At 47.7% G+C, this 21,922-nt stretch overlaps 1 protein-coding gene across 14 annotated transcripts in view; it reads right to left on the bottom strand.

The window, feature by feature from the left end:
* AGAP1 (ArfGAP with GTPase domain, ankyrin repeat and PH domain 1) overlaps positions 1-21,922 on the bottom strand; it is a 550,747-nt gene that overhangs the window by 306,204 nt on the left and 222,621 nt on the right. For all 14 annotated transcript variants that reach the window (XM_082466340.1, XM_082466341.1, XM_082466330.1 and 11 more), the window contains exon 6: positions 19,012-19,146. In XM_082466340.1, the coding sequence (XP_082322466.1) occupies positions 19,012-19,146 (135 nt within the window). The remainder of the gene's footprint in view (positions 1-19,011; positions 19,147-21,922) is intronic.

Here is a 21,922-nt window from a genome sequence, read left to right as displayed (position 1 = left end):
TTCCCCTCGACTATTCCCAGAATTGACAGGAAGGGAATCCTTTCCAGGAAAAATCAAATTCGAATCTCAGAAGGAAGTTCTAAATCTTCCCTACTGATGCGTACATTTGAACTGTACCCTTATCAAGGTGCGGGCGGCCTTGTTTTTGTGGACCAGGGACAAGCCCAGGGGACCAGCCCAGGGGACCTGAGCGAATGGAGGGATGAATGGACCAGCCCACGATTCAGAGCATCTCATTAGCGTTTCCCTCCCGCTGCCCACGCATCTCTCTCATCTTAATTCTCTTTCACAAGATGAAAAACGGTAATTACTTTAGAACCATCTGTTTTCTGAGACTTCACCGAAAATACCAAAATAAGTTCATTGGAAAGCTCTGATTGGAACCCAAGCACCGCCACAAAGATAAAGGCGGCTTGCTGGAGCAAAGGTAATTGGGAGCCACCTGACAACTATTTTAATTACTGCATTTACACCGGGCTCCACTTCCAGCCCTGGCGTTATTTCCATTTTAAATGCTACATTTCTCAATCGCTGCTCGCTTTACTATCAGCAATTTTTTAGGCTGTACACACAAAGGTTGTGATTTCTTATTCGCATTTTCCCATCGCCTACTTCTCGTGCCCAAATCCACGCTGATGTGGGAGAGTTTTGTGGCGATGTTCCGAGGGGAGCACGAGCCTGCAGACACCGTCCTTTCTGAAAACAGGAGAGATGTGCGTCCACGTCTCAGCCGTACCATTTACACTTTAGTTACAGGCCTTCCGTCGGCAGACACCTGTCTCCTCATCCAAAAGAGGAGGTAACAGTACTAAGGATCCTTAAAAGCACTTGTGGATGTGGTGTTGTTTTGTGGATTTTCCAGCCGTGGGCTCTTAATTAGACATATGCCACATTCAGGGGCGGGGGATGTCTGTAACATCCTGACAAAAGGTATCTATTATTTGAATTTTCTTTTCAAAACTTAATACAAAGAAGCTCAAAGGTCTGGATGTTTAATTGCAGAATATATCAGAATGGGCAAGACTAAGAAATTTAGCTTTCGTTCAAGTAGTAACTAGTGACTACGTACTATCTCTTGATGCTATTTTTGCTAAGGATCCTAGAAAGAAAAGAGACTGGTGGAAATGACCAGCAGGTGGGATAAAGGGGTAGTCATCTTAAGCAGAAAGAAAAAACTCTTCAGTGAATTTTGGTAATATTTTCAAGAAGGAATTCATTTTTTTAGGTGTGAGGAAAAGAAAGGCAACCAGGGGGGCTCAGTTAATTAGTAGATACACTGTGGTTACCCAGAGAGACGCCCCTCCCCCTGCCACCTCACCCCTTTAATAGGGGAGAATGTGACTAACCGAGCAATTCACTTAACAGGTCCTCAAGAACCGTTTTTTAATGAATGAGTCAGTGTTATTTAAAAGATCTAAAATTTATGGTGAGTTAAACTGCGTCCAGAACACAGAGGGGGAGAGGTGTTTACAGAAGACTCAGTGCATTTTGGCCTACATCCAGATGGAACTGGACAGAGCCGTCTCAACACCTTTCCTGGACGGGTGAGGCACAAGCGCCAACCCCAGAAGGGCTCTGAGACCTCCCTGAGGGCAGAGCGGGACCAGCTCGCATCTCTGGGAGGCCTTCCGCTACTTCTACGTTAGGTATTCTTTTTCAAAATCCTCTAAGCTAGCCACAGATACATTTCAGTTATTTTGGTCACCCCTACAGGGAAGCAATAATGGCAATAATGTCCCCACTCCACAGGTGGGTAAGCTGAGGAAGTGAGACGCTGAATCGTCACGTACGGCGGGAAGATGAAGATGGAGCCCAGTGTTCTGTGGTCCAGCCCAGCATCCATCCCCGGGCCGCCCAGGGGCGATGGCTTCTTGGTAACTGACTCAGGAACATCTGAGATTACGATTCACTATCTGTTGAATTCCCAAGCCTATCGGCGGGTAGCGATTCAATAACAGCTGTCTTTACGGGATTAAGCAGGAAGCTCGTCGAGAGAAATCGGAGTTTTTCGGTGTCTCATGTCATTAGTGACGGCTCAGCCTGTCTCATCGTTAGCGAAGTTATAAGAAACATCTGGGCTTTGAGATGTTCCATTTACTTCAACCACCTTCTAAATAGAATAGTTCAATAATTCCACCAGAGTTCTGTGGTTTGTTTTCTAAACCCTGGATGAATCCGCTTTAATTCCCATCACACTTATTTTGAAACAGGCAGAAGGGCTGAACAATAAAATACAAAATGTAATAAAGCTAAAAAAGGAAAATATTCTGAACCCTGGACTCATACTCAAATACTTTTCTAATCGTCTACAAACTCCCAAATCAGCTGCACAGTTTTAAGCATGCCTTTTCCTGTTCTGAAAAGGCTAGTTGGGACATATCAACTGCCAGGCACTGCTAAGGATGAACGTGTAGCTTCTGGCTAGGACCCACTGTGGCTGGTCAGTGTCACGTGGACCTGGGGTTACTGTGGCACCTCCAGGCGACGGACAAGAATCCAGTGTCACGCAGCGAGGGTGCAGACATACACACACTGCACTCAATCAACGCTGATGGAGGTCAACAGGGGTCAATGCCAATGGCGGGCCTCGGCACCATTTCTCACAGCTGCCTGGCAGAAGTACCAATGCAGCTTCTTGGGCATAAACTATATAGTTGAATCAATGGAATGGATTTGGGCTGTGGACTGGAGAGAAGATTCAGTGGCTGAGGCGGGGTCTCAGTACGTTCCATCGACGAAAGAGGCTGGGGAGGGGTGGCAGGTGTCACAGAAGGAAAGGTCAACGGGTGAAGGAGGGATGAGCGCTGAAAGTGACCACTGGATTTAGGCAAGAAGGTCACTGGCGAGTCGGTGAGAGATGGAAGGGTGGAGTAGGGCAAGGAGTGGGAAGCAAGAATTAAGATAAGTAGCCCTGATTTCGGGGACCAGAACTGCTGAAAAACGCCAGCAGTCTGACCACCCCACCCCGGCCTGAGCCTGCTCGGGCCCCTGCAGGCTGGGATCACCCCCCTGGGAAGACCAGACAGCAGACCAGAGCTCTCTGCTGCCTCTGGTCACCGGCGAGCACGCGGTCACCCGCTCCACCCATCAGAGTCCTGCCTTCTCGCCCTCAACCCCACTTAAAGCCACTCCTGTCCTTGTCACGCTCTTCACGAGCCCCACGTCCTCCTGGCTGTAGGAAGCCGTGTCGTGGACACAGGATCCTGGTGGTGCCTCTGCTTCCAGGTTTGCACGTGCCTGGTGGGCATCTGAGCTCCGGGCAGCTCCCTCAGGCCCCTTTCCCAGGCTCCTGCATCACCACGGCAGGCACAGCTGAGACACGGAGTTTCCTCCTGCCTTCTCGAATCACCCGGCCCCTTTCTGTCTGCAGGAGCTTCCTAGGGCTGTCCTAGCAAATCCCCGCAGAACAGACGGCTTGGAATCAGCAGAAACATGTTCTCTCACAGTTATGGAGGTCGAGAGTCCAACATCTGTATTACTTGGCTGAAATCAAGGTGCTGGTAGGGCTGTGCTCTCTCCAGAGGCTCAAAGGAGAACCTGTTTCTTGCTTCCCCAGCTTCTGGTGGCCGCTGGCGTTCCTTGGCTTGTGGCTGCATCACTCCGCCTTCAACTCCCTCCGCTCCATCGTCACGTCACCTCCCCTGCGCATGCGCTCAAATCCGTGCCTCCCCCTTACAAGGATAAATGCAACTGCTTTCAGGGCCCAACCAGAACATCCACGAGCTCCATCTGAAGATACTTAACCACACCTGTAAAACCCTTTTTGCCTCTTAAGGTATATCCACAGGTTCCAGGGATTAGGACGTGCAAATCTTCGGGGGGACCATTCTTCCGCCAACCACACCATCTCAGGCTGTGGCTCAGAGATTCCTCAGCTTTGGAACCTGTCACTTAAAGCACCATTTTCCTAACACTGATGAGGGAAGTCCACCAAAGGCATACTTTTTCCCCACATCCACCAGCTTTTCTAATTAGTTTTAGTAAAATTCTGAAATGACCACTTGTCCTTCAATTTAAGCTTTTAATTTTTTTTAGAAGGATCTGTATTTGGGAAAATGAATACATGAGATTTAGGAATGGATCTTTATAAAATGCGGCTTAGTTTTGGTCATTTGTCAGAAAGAAAGGGGTCCATAAAATGAGCCTATCTGGTCCTTTATAATTTTTGTCCAATGTATTTAATGGTATCGATTCCTTTATTTCCCAAGAGGAATCTACACACCAAAGAGACAGACTCTCTTCTTCCAGTCTACCTACCTGGAGACCCATTTGTAACCACAGTTCACTGGTGATCAGAGATACAGGAGGTGGGCCCCGACAGGCTAATATCTCGTGCACACAGGCAGCGGGAGATGCAGCTGCCCACCCGGACCTCCCCCCCGCCCCCCACAAGCACCTCTCCCAGGCAGGGCTGGGAACGTCACAGCTGATGGTGCCTGATCTAAATGGTCAGAACCTAAGATGCTGTGGGCAGGAGGGGGGCACTCGAGATATTTAGGGACAGGATCTAGAGAAGGTGAGTCTGCAGACCAGCCTTCTGTCTCCAGGGTTGGTGAATCCAGGTCGGCAGATGCCAGCATAGAAAGGAATGCTGTGAAGTCATAGAGACACACAGTGGAAATTAAACAACGTAGAAACTATTCCCAGGTCTCTTTAAAGCAGGTTATTAACAAGGATATAGAATAAAATGCCAATTTTGTTTTAAAAGTATTGAATGGCTAGACTGACTAGATGGACATACAATGTTTATCACGAGGCGGTGGGATCACAGGTGATTTTAATTGGCGTCGTTAACAGTTTTCTGTATTTTTACAAACAAGTGTTATCCTAATCAGGAACAACATGAACGTTTAAATATACAGAAATAGATAACACATGAAATATACATGTGTATTTTCGAGGAAATGGATGTGAACCAGGACTCCAAAAAGCAAAACTTCACGGAAAGGGCGCAGCCGAGGGACACATGCGCCCCCAGTGCAGGACTCGCTCAGGGAGCCTGGGCTTCATGCACGCTGACCACCAGCAAAACTACAGAACCATGAGCTCCGCTTCCCCACTGCTACCTGGCCAGGTGGGCGGGGGCAGGTGCACCTGAGTCTTACTCATGGGATTGGCTCTTTTCCACTCTCCCTCCTTATTTCACCCATCATATTTATAGCAAGTAAGTTAATGACATATCACGCTGAATGATCTCCTCTGTCATCTCATTTCTTCAACGGCCTCCTAACTGTCCCTGTAGCACACAACAGTGTGACCTGCCCAACTAACTGCATTTCTCTAGGGACCATTTAGGAAGAAAGGGCAGGAGACAAAGGAGGGAGACGCCCTTGCACAACCAAGGACGGGCACTCCCAAAGGGCCCCGAGGAGGGAGACGCCCGGGAAAGCAAGGTGTCCAGGAAAAGAGCCCCTGCTCACAGTTTCGAATCTGATTTTATGCGCATGTTCACCCACATTTACCTTGAATTACTTGATTCATCGGGACATTCGTTGAGGATATTCCATCATCAGGGATGTATTTATGACATCGCTGTTCTTCAAACTGTCCTCTAGCAGCGGCTCTTCTTCTTCCAGAAGAACTTCATCAGGCAATGCCAACAAGGAAAGATTCAGCCGGCTGCTCTGGCTGAGCTGGAGCCTGGCCCCCTGTAGCCCCCGCTCAGAATACGAGGGTTCCCAGGACACTGTCAACCGCCCGCCGACCCTTGAGCGTGTGTGCGTCCCCAGCTCGCTACGGAGCCAGGCTCACTGTCTGCAGGGCCTGTGGACCCACCCTGGGGCCTTGTGAGCGGTTTAATGCAGAAAGTGTGTATTGAATTCAGTGGAAATACCTGCAACTTGGGCCACTGCCCCACCTCCACACGCCCTCCCTCTAATGCTCTCATTTGCAGGGGCTGGTAAAACAGTCTCTGGCTCTAAAAGAAAGTCTGTGAAAGCTGCCCTCCCAGAGGGGCTCTTACGCCTCATTTGGATGAATTTACCCCACTTCTACCTAACTTCTCTTCTTGCTCAAAATATTCTGCCCTGTTCCCACTATTCCAAGGACTGAAAACTGTAGAACTCTCCAAATTATATTTTCTTATAAATTCTAAACACTCCATTTGTAAATAACCGATAAAAAAAAATCTATATAGAAGAGCCTGTGACTTGATATACTTCTCACTGGAAGTACCAAACGTGTAATTAGTCCCATTTTCCAAATAAAGAAATTGAAAATCTTCTGAGCTGAGATGCGACAGTGTCTAATGGAAATTATACAGTGGGAGAAAATAAAGGGTGAAAGCAAAATACAAATAACTGGAAAGTAACAGGGAGAAGCTATCCGCCTTAGGGGGAAAAGAACTAACAGAACAAAACAAAACAAAAGAAAACAAACCACCACCATCTCGAGAAACTAAAAGATTCGCCCAAGGCAAACGCAGTCTCTATCAGAGGCTCTTTCCTCTCCTGCGTGCCCCCAGCCCACTGCTGGTTCACAGAAGAGGCAACACCTGCCAGTTCTCCGGAAGGGCCCTCGACACTTCAGGTGCCTATAAACCAACCATTTGGCACCTGACCACCTGTCAGTAATGGCGCTCACCTGTGCAGAAAAGAACACCTGTGTTTCCCCAAACTGATCCACTCTGCCCGGGAATGTCAGTCTGACTGTCGTCTGTTTCATCACTAACTATCAGGCAGCACGAAGAGCCCACAGTCTCCCCAAAACAGGGAGAGGCAACAGCTGGGCAGGGAAGCTGATGGCCGGGGCTCCACCCCAGACACCTGCTTGGCCTGGGCGCTGGTGAGAGAGCGGCCTGTGCTCCACCTGCCTTCCGATCAAGGGTGCAGACCCTAAAGTGGGGAGCCTGGGCTGTCACTCAGGCCGACGGAACTCTTGGTGGCTTCTGTTGAAAGAGAACGGCAGACTAAATAAATCCATTTATTATACTGTGTTAAAAAATAAGCATATCGTTTGCCAAACTTTCGTTGATTCTTCTCTAAAGTTACACGAGAGGCAAAATTAGGAAAAGGGGATTTGGGTCCCTTTAGCCACAGACGACATCATTTCCTCTTTTTTTGTTTTATTCTCCTCCCCATTCCAACGAGTGAATGAAACTTCACTTCTGCGTTCGTGCACTGTTGATCCAGTAACTTCACACACTTTACGGAGTGTATCTTATTACAGGTCTAAACAGCCTCTTAAACCAGTGTGTTAGTTTTATTACGTCTGTATTCTGCACAGTGACAGCAAAAGTTAAAAATACGTGGGAATCATCCTTACGAGCTCTTCCGATGCCCCCTAGTGGCATCTTACTAAACTACAAAATTGAGTACTTTCCTTTGCTATATTTTCATTGAATCTCAGAGATCCTGTCACAGATCTCGTTCTACTACCCACATATTCTATCACATAAAGAAAAGTCTGTGTGAATGTGTTTTTATTACACAGTTTATCCGAAATATTATAATTTATAATTACAGCGCTGCATCTAAGCCAAGATCCCTCACTGGTGAAATGGCCTACACTGTATTAAAAATAATGATCGCTTAAAGGAGCATTTTCGTTCACTACCAGGTTTAAAATGTAATCAGCGGTTTTTTGAGTATAACATTTTCAGGACAAAGGTAGAACTGTGCAGGCAAGAGACGCAGATCAAATTTCCAGCTTCTGCTTTGCGACTAAGCTAGCTCCCTGGCGGAACCGGCCCCAGGGGCCCTGCCTGCTCGTCGGTAAAGCTAGCGGTTGAGCGGGACAGCGTCTCAGGTCCTTCCTGACGTGAAATTCTACAAGCCTGTAGGTCAGGCAAGAAATGAATTTAAATGCAGAAGACACCTGGGTATTTCACTTAATAATGAAATCCTGGTGCACGGATGGAAGTACTCCCTAACATCTAGGCGACTGCACTGGTGCTCAGTATTTTTTCATTTGGTTTACACAGCAAGTTAAATATGAGGGAGTTTCCCGAAGTGACAAAGTTCACAGACAAAACATTCCTCCTTGAACTATGGCTGCACGTGAAGCACAGCTGGCCAGGGTCGGGTCGCAGCGCCCCCTGCAGACAGAGACACGCACAAGCGAAAGAGCCGCCCAGCCCTCTAAGGGGGTGGCACCTGGGGCCAGGTGACACAGTAGCTGGCCGGACGACTCCCGACGAACACGCCTTAGGTTCTCTTTTCTTTTAGGGCTGACTGCTGTTTATTAATCACATACTTAAGTACAGGCTTGCAGGTCCCACGTGCGCCCACTGAAGGGCATGTGACTGAACACGGCAGCACCTGGAGGACCCACAGAGACAGAAAATCAGGCAGCACCACCTGTGCTCCCGGCGGCTGACACAGGTGCCCAGGACACGGTGTGAAAAGAGCACATGCTTATGTTTTCTTTCTTCCGTGTTCACAGCAGTGATTCGTGTGGGTTCGCAAATTTTGACATTTCAGACGCTTGATAATGAAATAAGAGTTTTATGTTCCCCCAAAGGGAGGATGTGCTTCGAGCATCTGGGAAACATGGGTCGAGATGAAGTTCCAGGCCCAGCCCAGGAGGAGGACCCAGAATGGCAGCCCAGGGACCTGCCCCACGGCTGCCCTGCTCTGCAGCCCCGTCCCTGCAAGGAAATGAGGGGCAGGTCCAAACCCAAGGACCTGGGTGTGCCCTCTGCTTCCCTCGAAGTCACTTCACACCGGGGGTCTGTCTCCACGGTGACACAGGCAGCGCTGGCGAGAAAGTCTGAGGGAACACTGCACGTCCCACATCCAGCTGCTGAAGTCACAGCTCTGCACGCGTCTGGGGACCAGGCTCTGGGCCCGGCTGCCCTCTGGGGAGCTGGGTGCTCAGAGAACCCACCTGGCACACCCCCGAGAGGGCATGTCTGTGGGAGCAGCAAGGACCCCCTGCTCCCCACGTGCCATCCCAGCCAAGAACCTGGCTGCTACCTCCTAACAAATGAGCTTTTTTTTTTATTAAGGGACAGACCTACTGAAAGTAATAATTGGAAAAAACTAGAAGTTATGATTATTTTCTGTCTATAAACAATAAGCGCTTTTAAAGTGAAAATATCCAGGGTGGCCTGAGTGCAGGAAAAGGACGCCTGCCGCAGGCAACCTGAGCTGATACAGTCTCCCCCGAAGGTTAAGGCTATCAAACCACAGGGACCAAAAGCTTTAAAGCTATGCAAGTCGCTGAGCGGCAGCCTCACGTCTGGAGGTGTGTCCTAAAGAAATGATAAAGGATGGAGATGCAGCTTTAGGCAAAGAGCCAACCACTGAAGTACTAATTCTAAAACAATAAATAAATGGAGGGAGGGGGTCACAAAATGTCTAATAGAGGACTGGGTCAAAAAGTTGTCACAGTCACTCAACGAATGCAGTGCAAAAATTAGAAACTATTTTGCAGAAAAAGTATTTTTGTGAAAAAGGTTGTAAGACATCAGCATGCCCGAGAATCCATTTTTTCAAACACGTGGGCATTCATGTACACCCCCCTTCCCAGGCCTTAATGATAATAGCCAGTGGGTGGTGGTCTTCCGGATGGTATTTATTTCCATATTTCATAACCTTTAAAAATCACCTCTCTCTTTTCTTTGGCAAGTCTCACAAAACCCAACTTACTCATCAAAGTTTTTACATCTGTGTCTCTTGTAGACAAATTTACAATCCACTTTTCACAGTTTACTTTTTCCCAAATCAGGGATGATTATTGATAAAGGTGTTAATGCATCCATCATTCTCCTCTTCACAAAATTTCCAATGGCTCTGCACTAAATACACGAACTAACCCCAGACTCCAGAGCCCGGTCTTTGGGGGGCCCACCATCTGCTCCAAGCCCGGCTCCCCCACTCACTCTTGGAGCCAGTGTCTGGCCAGGTTCACCTGGCAAGCAGCATGTAAAAAACACCCAAGTCCACGGACAGAAGCTATGCTTTCTCATACCAAAGCATCTCACAACTAACTAAAAGTCAGCCTCCTTTGAGGAGTACTTTTGTCTTTCACGAACTAAACCAATTTGGTGCTGCTAACCTAGTGGGTAGTGGGCAGTTCCTCAGTGAGTACAGGTTACTCAAAATCTGGCTATGTCAGAAAACAGACTTGTGGTTGCCAAGGGGGAGGGCGGTGGGGGGAGGGATGGAGTGGGAGTTGGGATTAGCAGATGTGAGCTATTAAATACAGAACTGATAAACAACAAGGTCCTTCTGTAGAGCACAGGGAACTATATTCAATATCCTATGATAAACCACAATGGAAAAGAATATAAAGAAAAGTGTGTGTGTAAACATATACACATAACTGAATATATATATATATATATATATATATATATATATAACTGAACACATATATAACTGAATCACTTTGCAGAAATTAAACAACATTGTAAATCAGCTACACTTCAATAAAAAAAAAATCTGGCTATGTCCATGTTCTATAAGGGAAAAAAATGTTATAAAATAAATAGAAGACTTCAAAATAACTTGGAAACATCAGCTACAGATAGTAACAACTTCTGACTATCCTAGTTAAGTAACATCTTCATATTCTTTTGATCAGAGACTCTGTGGAGGGTTAAATAGGTCAAAAAATACATCACCATTTAATCATCTTAAAAACATTAGAAAGAGCAGAATGCCGTGGCATTATGAACAGATTATGAACAAAAATAAAAGCCATTTGTATGCTTTAATGATACATCAAGCTAATTCAAGCTGGCTGAAGTCATTAAGAGGAATCCTGGGGCAAAACACAGCTCTTATGCCACAGTGCGGCAAAGTATTAACAGAACCATTTTCTATGGCATTGATAAAATTAATTCTCTGAGCAAGAGATAGGCTCTTACCGTGAAAATCAAAACACACCACATTTACTAATAGTGTGTTTAATGGCCTCGTGTTGGTAGTGTGAGAGTTAACTCAGGCATTTCTGTGCACTTACACGAACACTGGGACCCACTCAATGCTCCCAAGGGAAGCACAGCATGACAAGTCCAGACTCAGGGTAAGAAACTGCCAGAAAAGATCCAAGCCTCTATCAACACAACATTCCACGACACCATGAGATAAAAGATGGCTTACTGTCTCTCGCTGTTTATAGTATCATCAATCTTGATAAAGATTTTCAGATGACTTCTATGTTATTTTTTTAAAGAATTAAAATGCCTCTCCTTGTAATGGTTCCTTCTACTCATATCAGAAACTAGCTTAAGAATTATCAGTTCACACCTGATTCCATATCGTTAAGGCCAGTAGCTGCAGTCTGCGGAGTACGAACCACACTGGTAATTTGGAAATTCCCCCCTAACCTAAAAACTGTCATTTTGGAGAAGTGGTTTTAAGCAAATCAGTCAATATTCCAGGGAGATACTTCCTCTTTAAAAGGAATTATCAGTGGACCTCTGGGTCCACTGAACATGATGGGAGATAAATTCTTAAAAAGGGCAACTTCTACGCAAAGAGACTCCAAATAAGGAACGAGCTGATTTCATACTGGTGACGATAATCATGCTTTAAAACACTTGAGTTATTCAAGGTTCTTCACCTCTTAGCCCGGACTGCTCGGTGCAGGCCAGTCCCAGGTCCCACCTTGACACACTCCCCACCTGGTCACCGTGTTGGGAAGATCTGGTTACAGATCACGTGCCAGACGCACCGGGCTCATCTGCAACACATGTGTTGAAAACTTCCCACCCCTAAGAACTTTTGAGCTCAAAGAGTTTTTTCTAAAAACAGTAAAGTAACTCAAAAGTTCTTCTATTTTGCTTTTGTTTTTGTTACCTCTGAGAATACAGTTTACTACACCAAGTGTTGCTATTTTACTTCTGGCATTCATTCATTACTTCGATTTGTGATTTAACCCTGTTACAGAGAAAGCTTCCCTGGTTAAGAAATTCACTGCATTTGAAAATGCATATATAAGCGGTATTGACAATGTCATGTTTCATAAAAATAGTTAGTATAAATCATTTACACACTTTCTCACCCAGACATAAACGAGGGTTACAGAACAAGGAGAACCACCTCCCCAAGCCTACACATCCTTAATCACCCCACCCACGCCCCCTCCACTCACAGGCTCAATCAAAAGTCTACTTAGTGCTGGGGATATTTTCCGTTTGGTGAGAGATGATCCACGATGGGCCAGGTATGGCTCTTTTGGAAACAACTCGCAGATTCTAATTTCCAGGAAATGAGACCACGTTAAAAGCTACCAGGCAGTGACAGCCAAAGACACCTGTGGCTAATGATGACATCAGGGCAGCCACAAAACCAGGGTCAAGACCGCCTTGTAAGACTTCACCAGTTAACTTGAGAGGAACCTGATGACTGTTTTCCTTTTCTTTTGTCCCCCACCTTAGCATCACCACGTGAGTGCTACGTAAGACTTAGGCAGGTAACTTTTTTCACGTCATCCCTGTTCTTGGGAAGTTTTAAACCAGTAAACCCCTTTAAAAAGTGTAATTTAAGCAGCTGAACCTTTTTCGCCCCATCCTAATACACACTAACCAACCATCTGTCCCAGGAAGTCCTGCACATACAACTTTCCACTGCAAAGAGGGCAGTGAGAGTGGGCGGGGTGGGTGTGGGAGCAGTGACGGTGATGGGCACAGAGGTGCAGTGAAAACGGAAAATGGACACGCGGGCCTGACACCAGCCGTACGATGTGACTTTAGGAAGCCAACCCCTCAGAGAACATGGCTCCCAACCACAAATTAGGGCTCATAAGATCTACGACCTCACATCATAAGCCCTTACGCTGCGATATAAACATTCGTCGTTACTACAAATGATAAAGGAAAGTACATGTTAACAGATACTTAATGACACTTAACGACTTAATTAGTTCACCTTTTCAATATATATTAAATGCCAAATGGACACACATGGCTTGCTTTTGAACATGAAAAAGCTTATCTTTGAAAGTACTCTTTTGGAAAAGAAAAAAAAAAATATATATATATAAAACAGTAAATTGGCTCCAATCTAATCTCTAACATCATAAAAAAAGGAGAAAAACAACATTAACACTACAAATAACAAAAGAGGCCACCCCGCCGGTGAAAATTAAGCTGGTTCCAGGAAAGAATGGAATAGGCCTGACACATCCCTCAACAGGACGAACAGAAGACTGTGATGTAAGCAAGACAAAATGGTGCCAGATGATGCCACACTGGGGAGAAAAGTCCAGAAGACTGCTTACACTTAATGATGCCCTAACACATGCAATTAGGCTGCACAAACTGGGCTCATTAATACAGCGACCCTTGTACTGGACACTCCTGTAATTAGGGCCAAGCAGCTGCAGATGTTTCATGTGAAAGGGGATTCTCTGTACATCAGGGTTTCAGTCTTTGGAAGCAAAGGCTGGAAAGCAAACTGAGGCTGTGTGCAGTGCCACAGGACCCTGGGCAGGTCGGCAATCTCTCGGGGCTCAGGCATCGGCATGAGGGAGCCGACCCCCGGCAGGCGTGAAGCCCAAGTAGAACAGCTTCTATGAAAGCGCTTTCCAGAATGTTGACTGCAGCACAAATCTGAAGAGCTGGGGTGGGATGAATTGGGAGATTGGGATTGACATATATACACTACCATGTGTAAAACAGATAGCTAAGGGGAACCTACTGTATAGCGCAGGGAACTCAGCTAGGTGCTCTGTGGTGACTCAGATGGGTGGGATGGGGGTGGGTGGGAGGGAGGTCCAAGAGGGAGGGGATATGGGGATGTATGTCTACATATAGCTGATTCACTTCATTGTACAGCAGAAACTAACATAACACTGTAAAGCAACTATACCCCAATAAAAAAAAAAAAAAAGAAAGAAAGAGCTGGGTGATGGTGTCAAAAGACTGACATGAATCTTTCTAGGACGGGGACTGCTATAGATAAATGCCCACCCCCAGGACAACTGGAGGAGAAGCCCCAGTAAGCAGAAGGTCTAGCAATAGGCAGACAGAGACCTTCAAACGCTATTGCCCAGCTTTCCCAACCACATGCACCTAAAACTAAATTGTTTCTTTTAATATAAATAAAGCAGATCCATCCTAGAACAAAAGGTCTCCCACATGAGATCACTAAACTATCCCTGACAAACAACCCAGTGACAAAATCCAGCAGCCTTGGGGAGAATTAAGCCGGATGGCAATCTGCAATTTATCTGCATCTTGGTCTACGTGGATCTTGAGCTGGTCCACCAATTATTGTCGGAGCAAAATTTTGCAGGTAGGTTTCCTACTGTTCAATGAATACAAGCTTAAGAAGTTAAACCTTTAGTGGGGAGTATGCCTTAATGTGTATAACAGAATGCTTTGAATTAGGATTTAACAAATGACTACAACTTTAGAATGTATGTGCAAGAACATTAAATTCTGCGTACAACTGACGCTGGGAGGAAAAACAGAACATCCTGTATATAAAACAATACTGTTTACGATTCATATAAATCTACATCAACTCATTCTGGGGGCGGGGGAGGGAGCGAGGGGGGAGGGAAGGAGGGAGGCGAAGGGCATAAAGCAGCTTAGATAAGGGAAAGACAAAATGGTGTTCTGTACCACCAGCTGGTTCTACTTCGCATTCTGTATAAAGGGAAGCCACTCTTCTTTAGGTATCAGAGATCTTTAAAATATGCAAGCCAGATGCCATAGTTTAAAAATTATAAAATATACCGCCGAAACCTTAGGGGTCCATCAGCTCTCTTCCACAAAACGCCAAAACAGACAAAAAAACGGATCCTCCCCCCTCCCTAGGCTAAGATAACTGTTCTGTGACACAAATCTCTATGCTCATCCCATGTCCATCACACACCACTGTCACTCTCGGCAAGACAAGTTACAAACACGGACACCCGATATAAGGTGAGATATTTAAAACTGTTCAAAGAGTGACTAAAATCCACAATTTCAAAACCCAGCCCCAGTAAACTAAAATCATGTCTGCTCTATCGTGAAGACTTTCTTGCTCCCAAGATGGCGCATGTAACCCTCCAAGGGGCACTTGCACCACCCACACCAATGACTTTTCACTACCTTTAAGCCCTGCTTGGTCTTCTGAGGGAAGAATTTACTTTTGTCAATAAGTGGTCTTTATTTTAGGTTATCACTGAACGTCTCGCTTGAAAACTCCCACCAGCAATGCCACCTTCCTTTACCTGCCCAGAGGCTGAACTAGAACGCCATGAAAGACGTGCTCACTGCAAGGGCTCTGGCCACTCAGACCTGGTTCCTTTATAGAAAGTGACACTTTTCTTCTTAAAAAAAAGAAAAGAAAAGAAAAAATTACAGCACCAGAGAAACGACACCTGCCGAGAATGAACTTTATTTGCTGCAATCCTGTTTCTGCATGTATCCAGGCCCTAATCTGGACAAATGACCAGGGACTTTCAAAAAATTGAATGCCAAACACAGAAATCACTGTAATATTAAAAATACAACAACCTGCAGTTCCTCTCCCAAACATGGCCAGGGGAAAACCAAGCAGCACAGAATGGGACTGAGAGACATGGGGTGGGCCCCGGGCAGCCCACAGGGGCCCCAGAATGCCCTGTAGGGCCCTTCTGGGAACCCAGACAGAGAGATGGGTAAGCAGGCCCCAAGCCAGATTCAGCTGCCCAGATCAAGTAAAAAGCAGTGAGTGTATTAATTCTCAAAAGGTGAATCTGGCGTACAGGAACCCCCTGTGCGGGCCAGATCTTTCTGCCCCACAAGCTACACAAACTAAGAAGCAGAGGGTGACCCCAGGCTGTCGAGCAGGGGCGACGGAAAGCACCCTAGTCCGGCACTACCTCTTCTCCGCCCCCAGGCAAGATGCCGCCTGCATTTCTGGGTGACTGTTCCAAGTTTATCTTCCCTGCTGGACTTTCACTTCACCAAGACAGGGGCCCTGACTGTGCTTCCAGGCATGAGGAAGGCTGGTGCTCAACTAAGGGAATGAATGAACGAACGCAACAACCAACCTACTTCACTTCCTTCCTGGAGAAGCTAACAGAGAACCTCCCTCCTGAATCACCTTCCAGGAGATATGTGACAACTACACCAGCAAAACCATCCTGTTTCTCCATTACTTTCACATTCTGTCTTCTGTTTTAGGACAGTTAAAGAAGCAAAGACTAAGGGCCCTGGTCTCTTACAAAGTAAAGCTGGGCAGCCAGCTGATCGGGAGCTCGGCCTGCAGGAGCAGGTGGAGGTCGGAGCTGGGGTAACACACCAGGTCTGGATGCTTCTTTGATGGATAAGCTAATGGTTACACAGAAGTCACATGCTTTTTAAAAATTTTTTCTACCATGCAAAGATATAAAAAGTACACAAATAAAAGTAAGCCCTAGGGCATAGCGGAAGCCCTGAAGTCAAAAAAGAAATCCAGTTAAACCGAGTCCGTGAGTGGGCAGTGAACCTGTGCAGTGAACGTGTACCCTGCCCCCAGCCTGCCCCAGGTATGTGGGCAAGACCCAGATGCTCTGTTTTAATGACAAAATGGTTAAGGCTCTAGGCTCCCGGCTCCCAGGACTGGGGTCCAATCCACGCGAGTACCTTTGGTCAAGCTACGTGACTTTTCTGAGCCCTGAGTTCTTTAGCTAGAAACCTTCCAAGTTTTTTTTCTTCCCTTGAAGATTAAAATGAATGGTTATTGCTAATGATTTCCAAGTACTGAGTATATTCCCTATTCGGTTAACCACTACTTTTACCACTAACAATTCAAGACTCTACGATTAACAAATAAAAATGTTTACCGTCTAATTACCACATAAAATATGCAGAGTAACCCCAATTTTATTTTAGAAACTTAACCTTCATGTAAATAAAAATATTTTAAGAATAAAATCACAATAGTCACAGAAGTTGCAGTATCATGGACGTTATTCCCTTTGCAGACTTTGTACAATCCAAATACTCAACGGGAATGTATCGTTTCTAAAATAGTTAACAAAATGTTCTGGAAATCTCGCAAGCTTGTGAGAACTCACACTTCGAGTTTCATATGGTTCACCGGTGGAATCACTAAGGAGCTGTCACGGCAAGGAAACACTGGTATTTTAACCAATGACTTTTGGAAAGGTCCTTCCTCCTCGCGCTCCCCTTGCCAGCTTCCAGCTCGAGGGTGACAGAGAAGTGCCCCCACCACACTGGCGCCTGCCCACTGCCTCGGATACTGTGGACGCTGGGCAGGGAAGCTCCGTAGCTTGTCATCCCTGAGTACTAGTTAATTTACTATGTATAAGACGAGTTCATTTATTTATGGAAAGTTCACATTTGGAAACCTCCATCAACGCACAAGGAAAGCAATCACTGTGGAGAAGAAACTCATCCATGCAACTAAATGCCGATCCTCTACGTCAGGGACGGGCAGGCTTTCTGTAAAAGGCCACAGAGTATGTCAGGCTTTCTTGGCCAAAAGGTCCCGCTGGAACCACTCAACTCTGCGGCAACACCCAAGAGCAGCCCAGCCCACCCCTCCCGCAGCCTGTAAACAGAAAAGTCTGTTTATAGAAACAGGCTGTTGGCCAGATTAGGCCCCTGGGCCCTAGTTTGGAGACCTTTCATCTGTTAATACTCCGCTTTAACCATCACCGGGGTTTCCACTATTCGGGGCGACCTTGCCCGCTGGAGCCCACCCCTCGGGAGCGCCCCACACGCCTCCCTGCATCATTCTTCACGGTGTCACTAACGTTCAAGGAGCTGCAGATACTGGCCCTGAACTGCTTTCAAGTGAGGTCTGCTGCCCAGCACGGGTGGGCAGGGCCCGAGGAGGCCCACGTAAATGTGCGGTGAAGGACAAAGGGGACGCGGAGCCCTGGGGACTGGGGGCTGTTCTCAGCAGACCCCTGAGCTGGGAGAGGTAGTCAGGAATGTGGCGTACAGGGACTAAATAGGATAAATGTGCTGAAAAACAGAAAAGGCTGGTAATTATCTGGGAGGCGGATAAGAGGAAAGAGATGGCCAGCTTAGAAAAGGAACTGGCTGCTAAGGAAAGCGGAAGAAAATGCAAAGTTAAAAAATGGACACAATCTTTGAAATTTAGTAAAATGGCAAGAGTGTGGAATTCCTATAATTTCCTCTGAAAGCTCGTTTGGACATTTTTAAAAAGAGCATAACCTGCCCGCTTTGGGGAAGTGCTGGGAGCACCGCATCATTACCGCTCCTCCTGGCATTAACCGTCTCCCCGGGGCAAGGCCTCCACGACCCCAGGAGCAAGGGCAGCCTCCAAGCGGACCCAGCCTGCCTGCCCTGCGCAGCCCCCAGCAAGCCCCGGCGCAGAGCTGGGGACGCAGAGGTAGGTCCAAACCAGATTAACCCGCAAGAGGAGGGGGCCTAGGATTTATGCCCCACGACTCCCATCAGAAACAGAATCCTCTGCCGGGAGGATCCTTCTCCCGGGTCCTTGATGCTAACCTACCCCAGACCCTCCCCGACCCCACCAGACCAGAGACCACCTTCCCTGCTACAGACCGCACCCCCACGCACCTCCCGCTCATCCCCACCCGCTGTCTCCCCCGCCCTCCCGGCCTGACGTCTGCCATCACAGTTGCGTACGGGGGGAACCTCTGCTCCGCCAGGAGAATTTCCCGCCTGAGGGGTGGTTGTCCTGGAGGTGAGGGGTCAGGAAGGAGGCAAAGACGAGACACAATTCCCAAATGCTGGCGCTCATGCCCAGCCACCGGTCCTAAGGCGTAGTTACTTCCGGCCAACCGTGACTCTCTCTCCTTTCTGCTTACTCTCCTCCAAACCTAACGTGAAATATTTAAACCTTTTTCTTTTAAATGGGGCTGAATAAAGAGCGAGCATCTCCAGTGAGGCAGAAATGATGCGTGTGTACGTCTGACACGCCCTGTGCATAAATAACCACTTGAGAAGTGCTTCATCCTGTGCACAAAGAGGTCACCAACGGTACACACAGGACTGTTCTAGGGTGGATGCTCAGTGCAACCCCTGAACGTGACCCGGGGCTGAGGGTCCCTTCCTTGTAGGCAGCGCTCGGGGTCACGTCATCCGCGTGGACCAGTGACCGCTGTGAGGTGAACGGATGCTGCATGCACAGCTTGAGTACTTACCGTCCTGGAAGACCCTCTCCACGTTCAGCCCGTACGTGGCGCACGTCTCGTAGTACGTGCACCTCTTGAGGTCGCTGGAGAGCTTCCGCGCCCTGGCGTCGTCGATGACCCGCGGGTTGGTGGAGCTGATGGCATCTGCAACAGACCGACAAGAAGCGGCGACATGGTGACCACGAGCGGCCGGGGGACGTCCCGCCACTCACGGCCCCCAGGAGCTCAAAACCTGCCCCACGCTCGGCACTGCTGGGATTCTTTTCAGGACCTGGAGTTTTCAAAACATCGTTTATCCCCAAAATAATCATCCCAGACACCACAACGACCAGCTGTTTCAGAGGATCCTGCTTCTGAATATGAAATAAAAGAATGTCCCCAAAGACCAGAAGGAAAAGGTAAGAGTTAAATGTGGCTCCAGAGGAAAATGCTTCAACAAGGAAAACCACACGGTCACTACGTGCGGTGACCTTCTCGGCACACGGCACCCGGGAAACACACGCCCTCCATCTGCCCGCTGGACACATGCTCATGGAGCCCTGTTGGGTGCCTGGCCCTGTTCTAGGCACAGAGATGCCCCTCAGGGAACAAGAGGGACAAAAATCTGTGCTCTCAAAGAGGGGACATTAGGTCAGCTGGGGAGGGAGGCAGGAAATAAGTAAAACAGAAACGAGGAAGGACGATGGGTGTAGGATGGGATGTAGGGTAGGAGCTGGGTCACAGGGCAGGGGTCAGAGAAGCCACACCTGCAGCAGGTGGCGGGTGGGGGAGGGTGCCTGGGGCAGGGGGTGGCAGAGCGCCTAGCATTTAAGGGGGACCCAAGGGCAAGGCAGGAGTGGGAGGGGGCCTGGGGCACTGGAGGGGGTGTCGCAGACTAGTGTGCGAACCACGTTGGCTCTTAACAGATGGCTCGGGTGGGGGACTTCCCAGGTGGTCCAGTGGTTGGGACTTCGCCTTCCAAGGCAGGGGGTGCGGGTTCGATCACTGGTCGGGGAGCTGAGATCCCACATGGCCTCGGGGCCAAAAAAAACCAGAACATAAAACAGAAGCAATACTGTAGCAAATTCAATAAAGACTTTAAAAGTGGTCCACATCAAAAAAAAAAAACAAAAAAAAAAAAGATGGCTCGGGTGGGAGACACCCCCCACCTCCTTCAGGACCTGTGTACAGATGGGGGCATCTGAGCCGCGAAACACATGTCAGGCACCAACCACTAGTCTCCTAATAAAAAGAAATGCAGCCCCTTTCTTTTTTTCAGCTCCGCATCAACGAGGCCCCCTCCCCCTCCCCGTTCATTCTGTTACTACTGAGTAACTGGGGGGCCCCCACACGCCCCGCACACAGGACCAGAGGGCGGGCTGAGACGTCCCGGCCAGCGTGCTACCCCGCGACAACACACACTTTACAGGGGCTGCTCCTGACGCGGAATTTTCCCCGAGGGCGTGAAAGCTGCTGAGTTACAGGAAACACTCAAGGACTCTCTAGCCAAAAACCCGCCAACGGGATTTTCTGTACTAGTCCGGGGAACAGCAAGCAGTGTAAGTCACACAAGACAGTGACAACCTTTTAAATGTTTGCTGTTGCACAGGAAGTGCAGGAGGCACTCCAATTTCTGGAAGAAGTAAACAAAAGGGACATCTTGAGGGAATCATTGATTTTTTCCCCTCTTTCTCTTTTCCTTACTCCCTATTTTTTCTTTTTTTCCTAGCCCCATGGAATAGGTTTAACCGATAGTTCTGAATCACTTCTAGGGAAACTAACTATGATTCAGGACCCTTCCCCTGACAATGACCGGAGTCACCTCAAATAGATGTTCCAGAACATTCCCTGGCAGGGCCTGTTAGAGGGATTTCTTCAAACAGTATCTTGTCCTATCTTCTTATCTTACAGAATAAGAAATCTGACTTGGATTTCATAACACTTAAGGAAAAGAAGTTTTTTTTTTTAAGGTGTAAACATCTTTTAAGAAAACAGGAGAAAAAAAGTTGGAAACCCAGAATTTTCCAGTGCTTTGGTATAAACTAGAAAATATACACCACAGAGCATGAATCCAGCTTCAGATTTATCCTGACCCCGTAATCCCCCAGTCCCTCCTTCCCCGGTGGGTGCCCACTCATTTCTGTCCCATCTCAGCTTCCTTCCAAGATAACGTTGTCACGTGTCAGAAACAGACCCAACACTTGAATGCTCTTCTAGTCTTACTTTTCATTCCTCTTGTGACTCTGCATCTTTTTACAGCTCGGGCTTCGCCCTCAAATCAATGTGATCTTCAAGTCTTTAAAACAGATGTTTAAGGACATCACACCATCACCTCGTCCTCCTGGAAGCATCCTCCAGCTCCCCGACGGTACCCGGCAGAGAACACGTCCTCCCACCTCTGGGTAGGGCCCCACACCCCACGTATCCTTCAGGAATTATCTTAACTCTTCTTCATCTTCTCCATCCCGTAATCTCCTACCTCGAGGCCACCAGCTGCAACCAGCTGGGAGGGAAATCTGAGATCCCCTCACCCGTTGTCTCTGACACCCCATGCAGCCTGTACAGGAGCGGGACAAGCGTGGCTTCACAGAAAGCGAAAGGAGCTAATAGTACCTAAGGGTGGAACCTTCCAGAAGCCCACACTCACTCCACCTTCCTGCCATGGGGGCTTCTAGGGTGCTCTGGGAATTAGAGGTCTGGTTGATGACCAAGAGGAGCCCTCAGGTGAGGACTGTCCCTAATTGATAACATTCCCGTCCTGCTCCTTTGGGACACGGCTTTGCTGAAGTCCAAACAGGTCTCACAAATGAATATGAGGGGACAGTGAACAAGCCCTCCATCAGTGCTCCCAGGTGCTCGCTGGGTGCAAGCTCCCAGGTGTACCTTGCAGGTACATGGCCCTCAACCGACAGACGCTTATAAAACTAGAGAGGATAAAAGG

This window comes from Balaenoptera physalus, assembly GCF_965194825.1.
Source record: "Balaenoptera physalus genome assembly, chromosome: 6".
NCBI lineage: Eukaryota > Metazoa > Chordata > Mammalia > Artiodactyla > Balaenopteridae > Balaenoptera > Balaenoptera physalus.
Note: the sequence above shows the minus strand (reverse complement) of the source record. Positions and strands in the feature narration are given on the sequence as shown.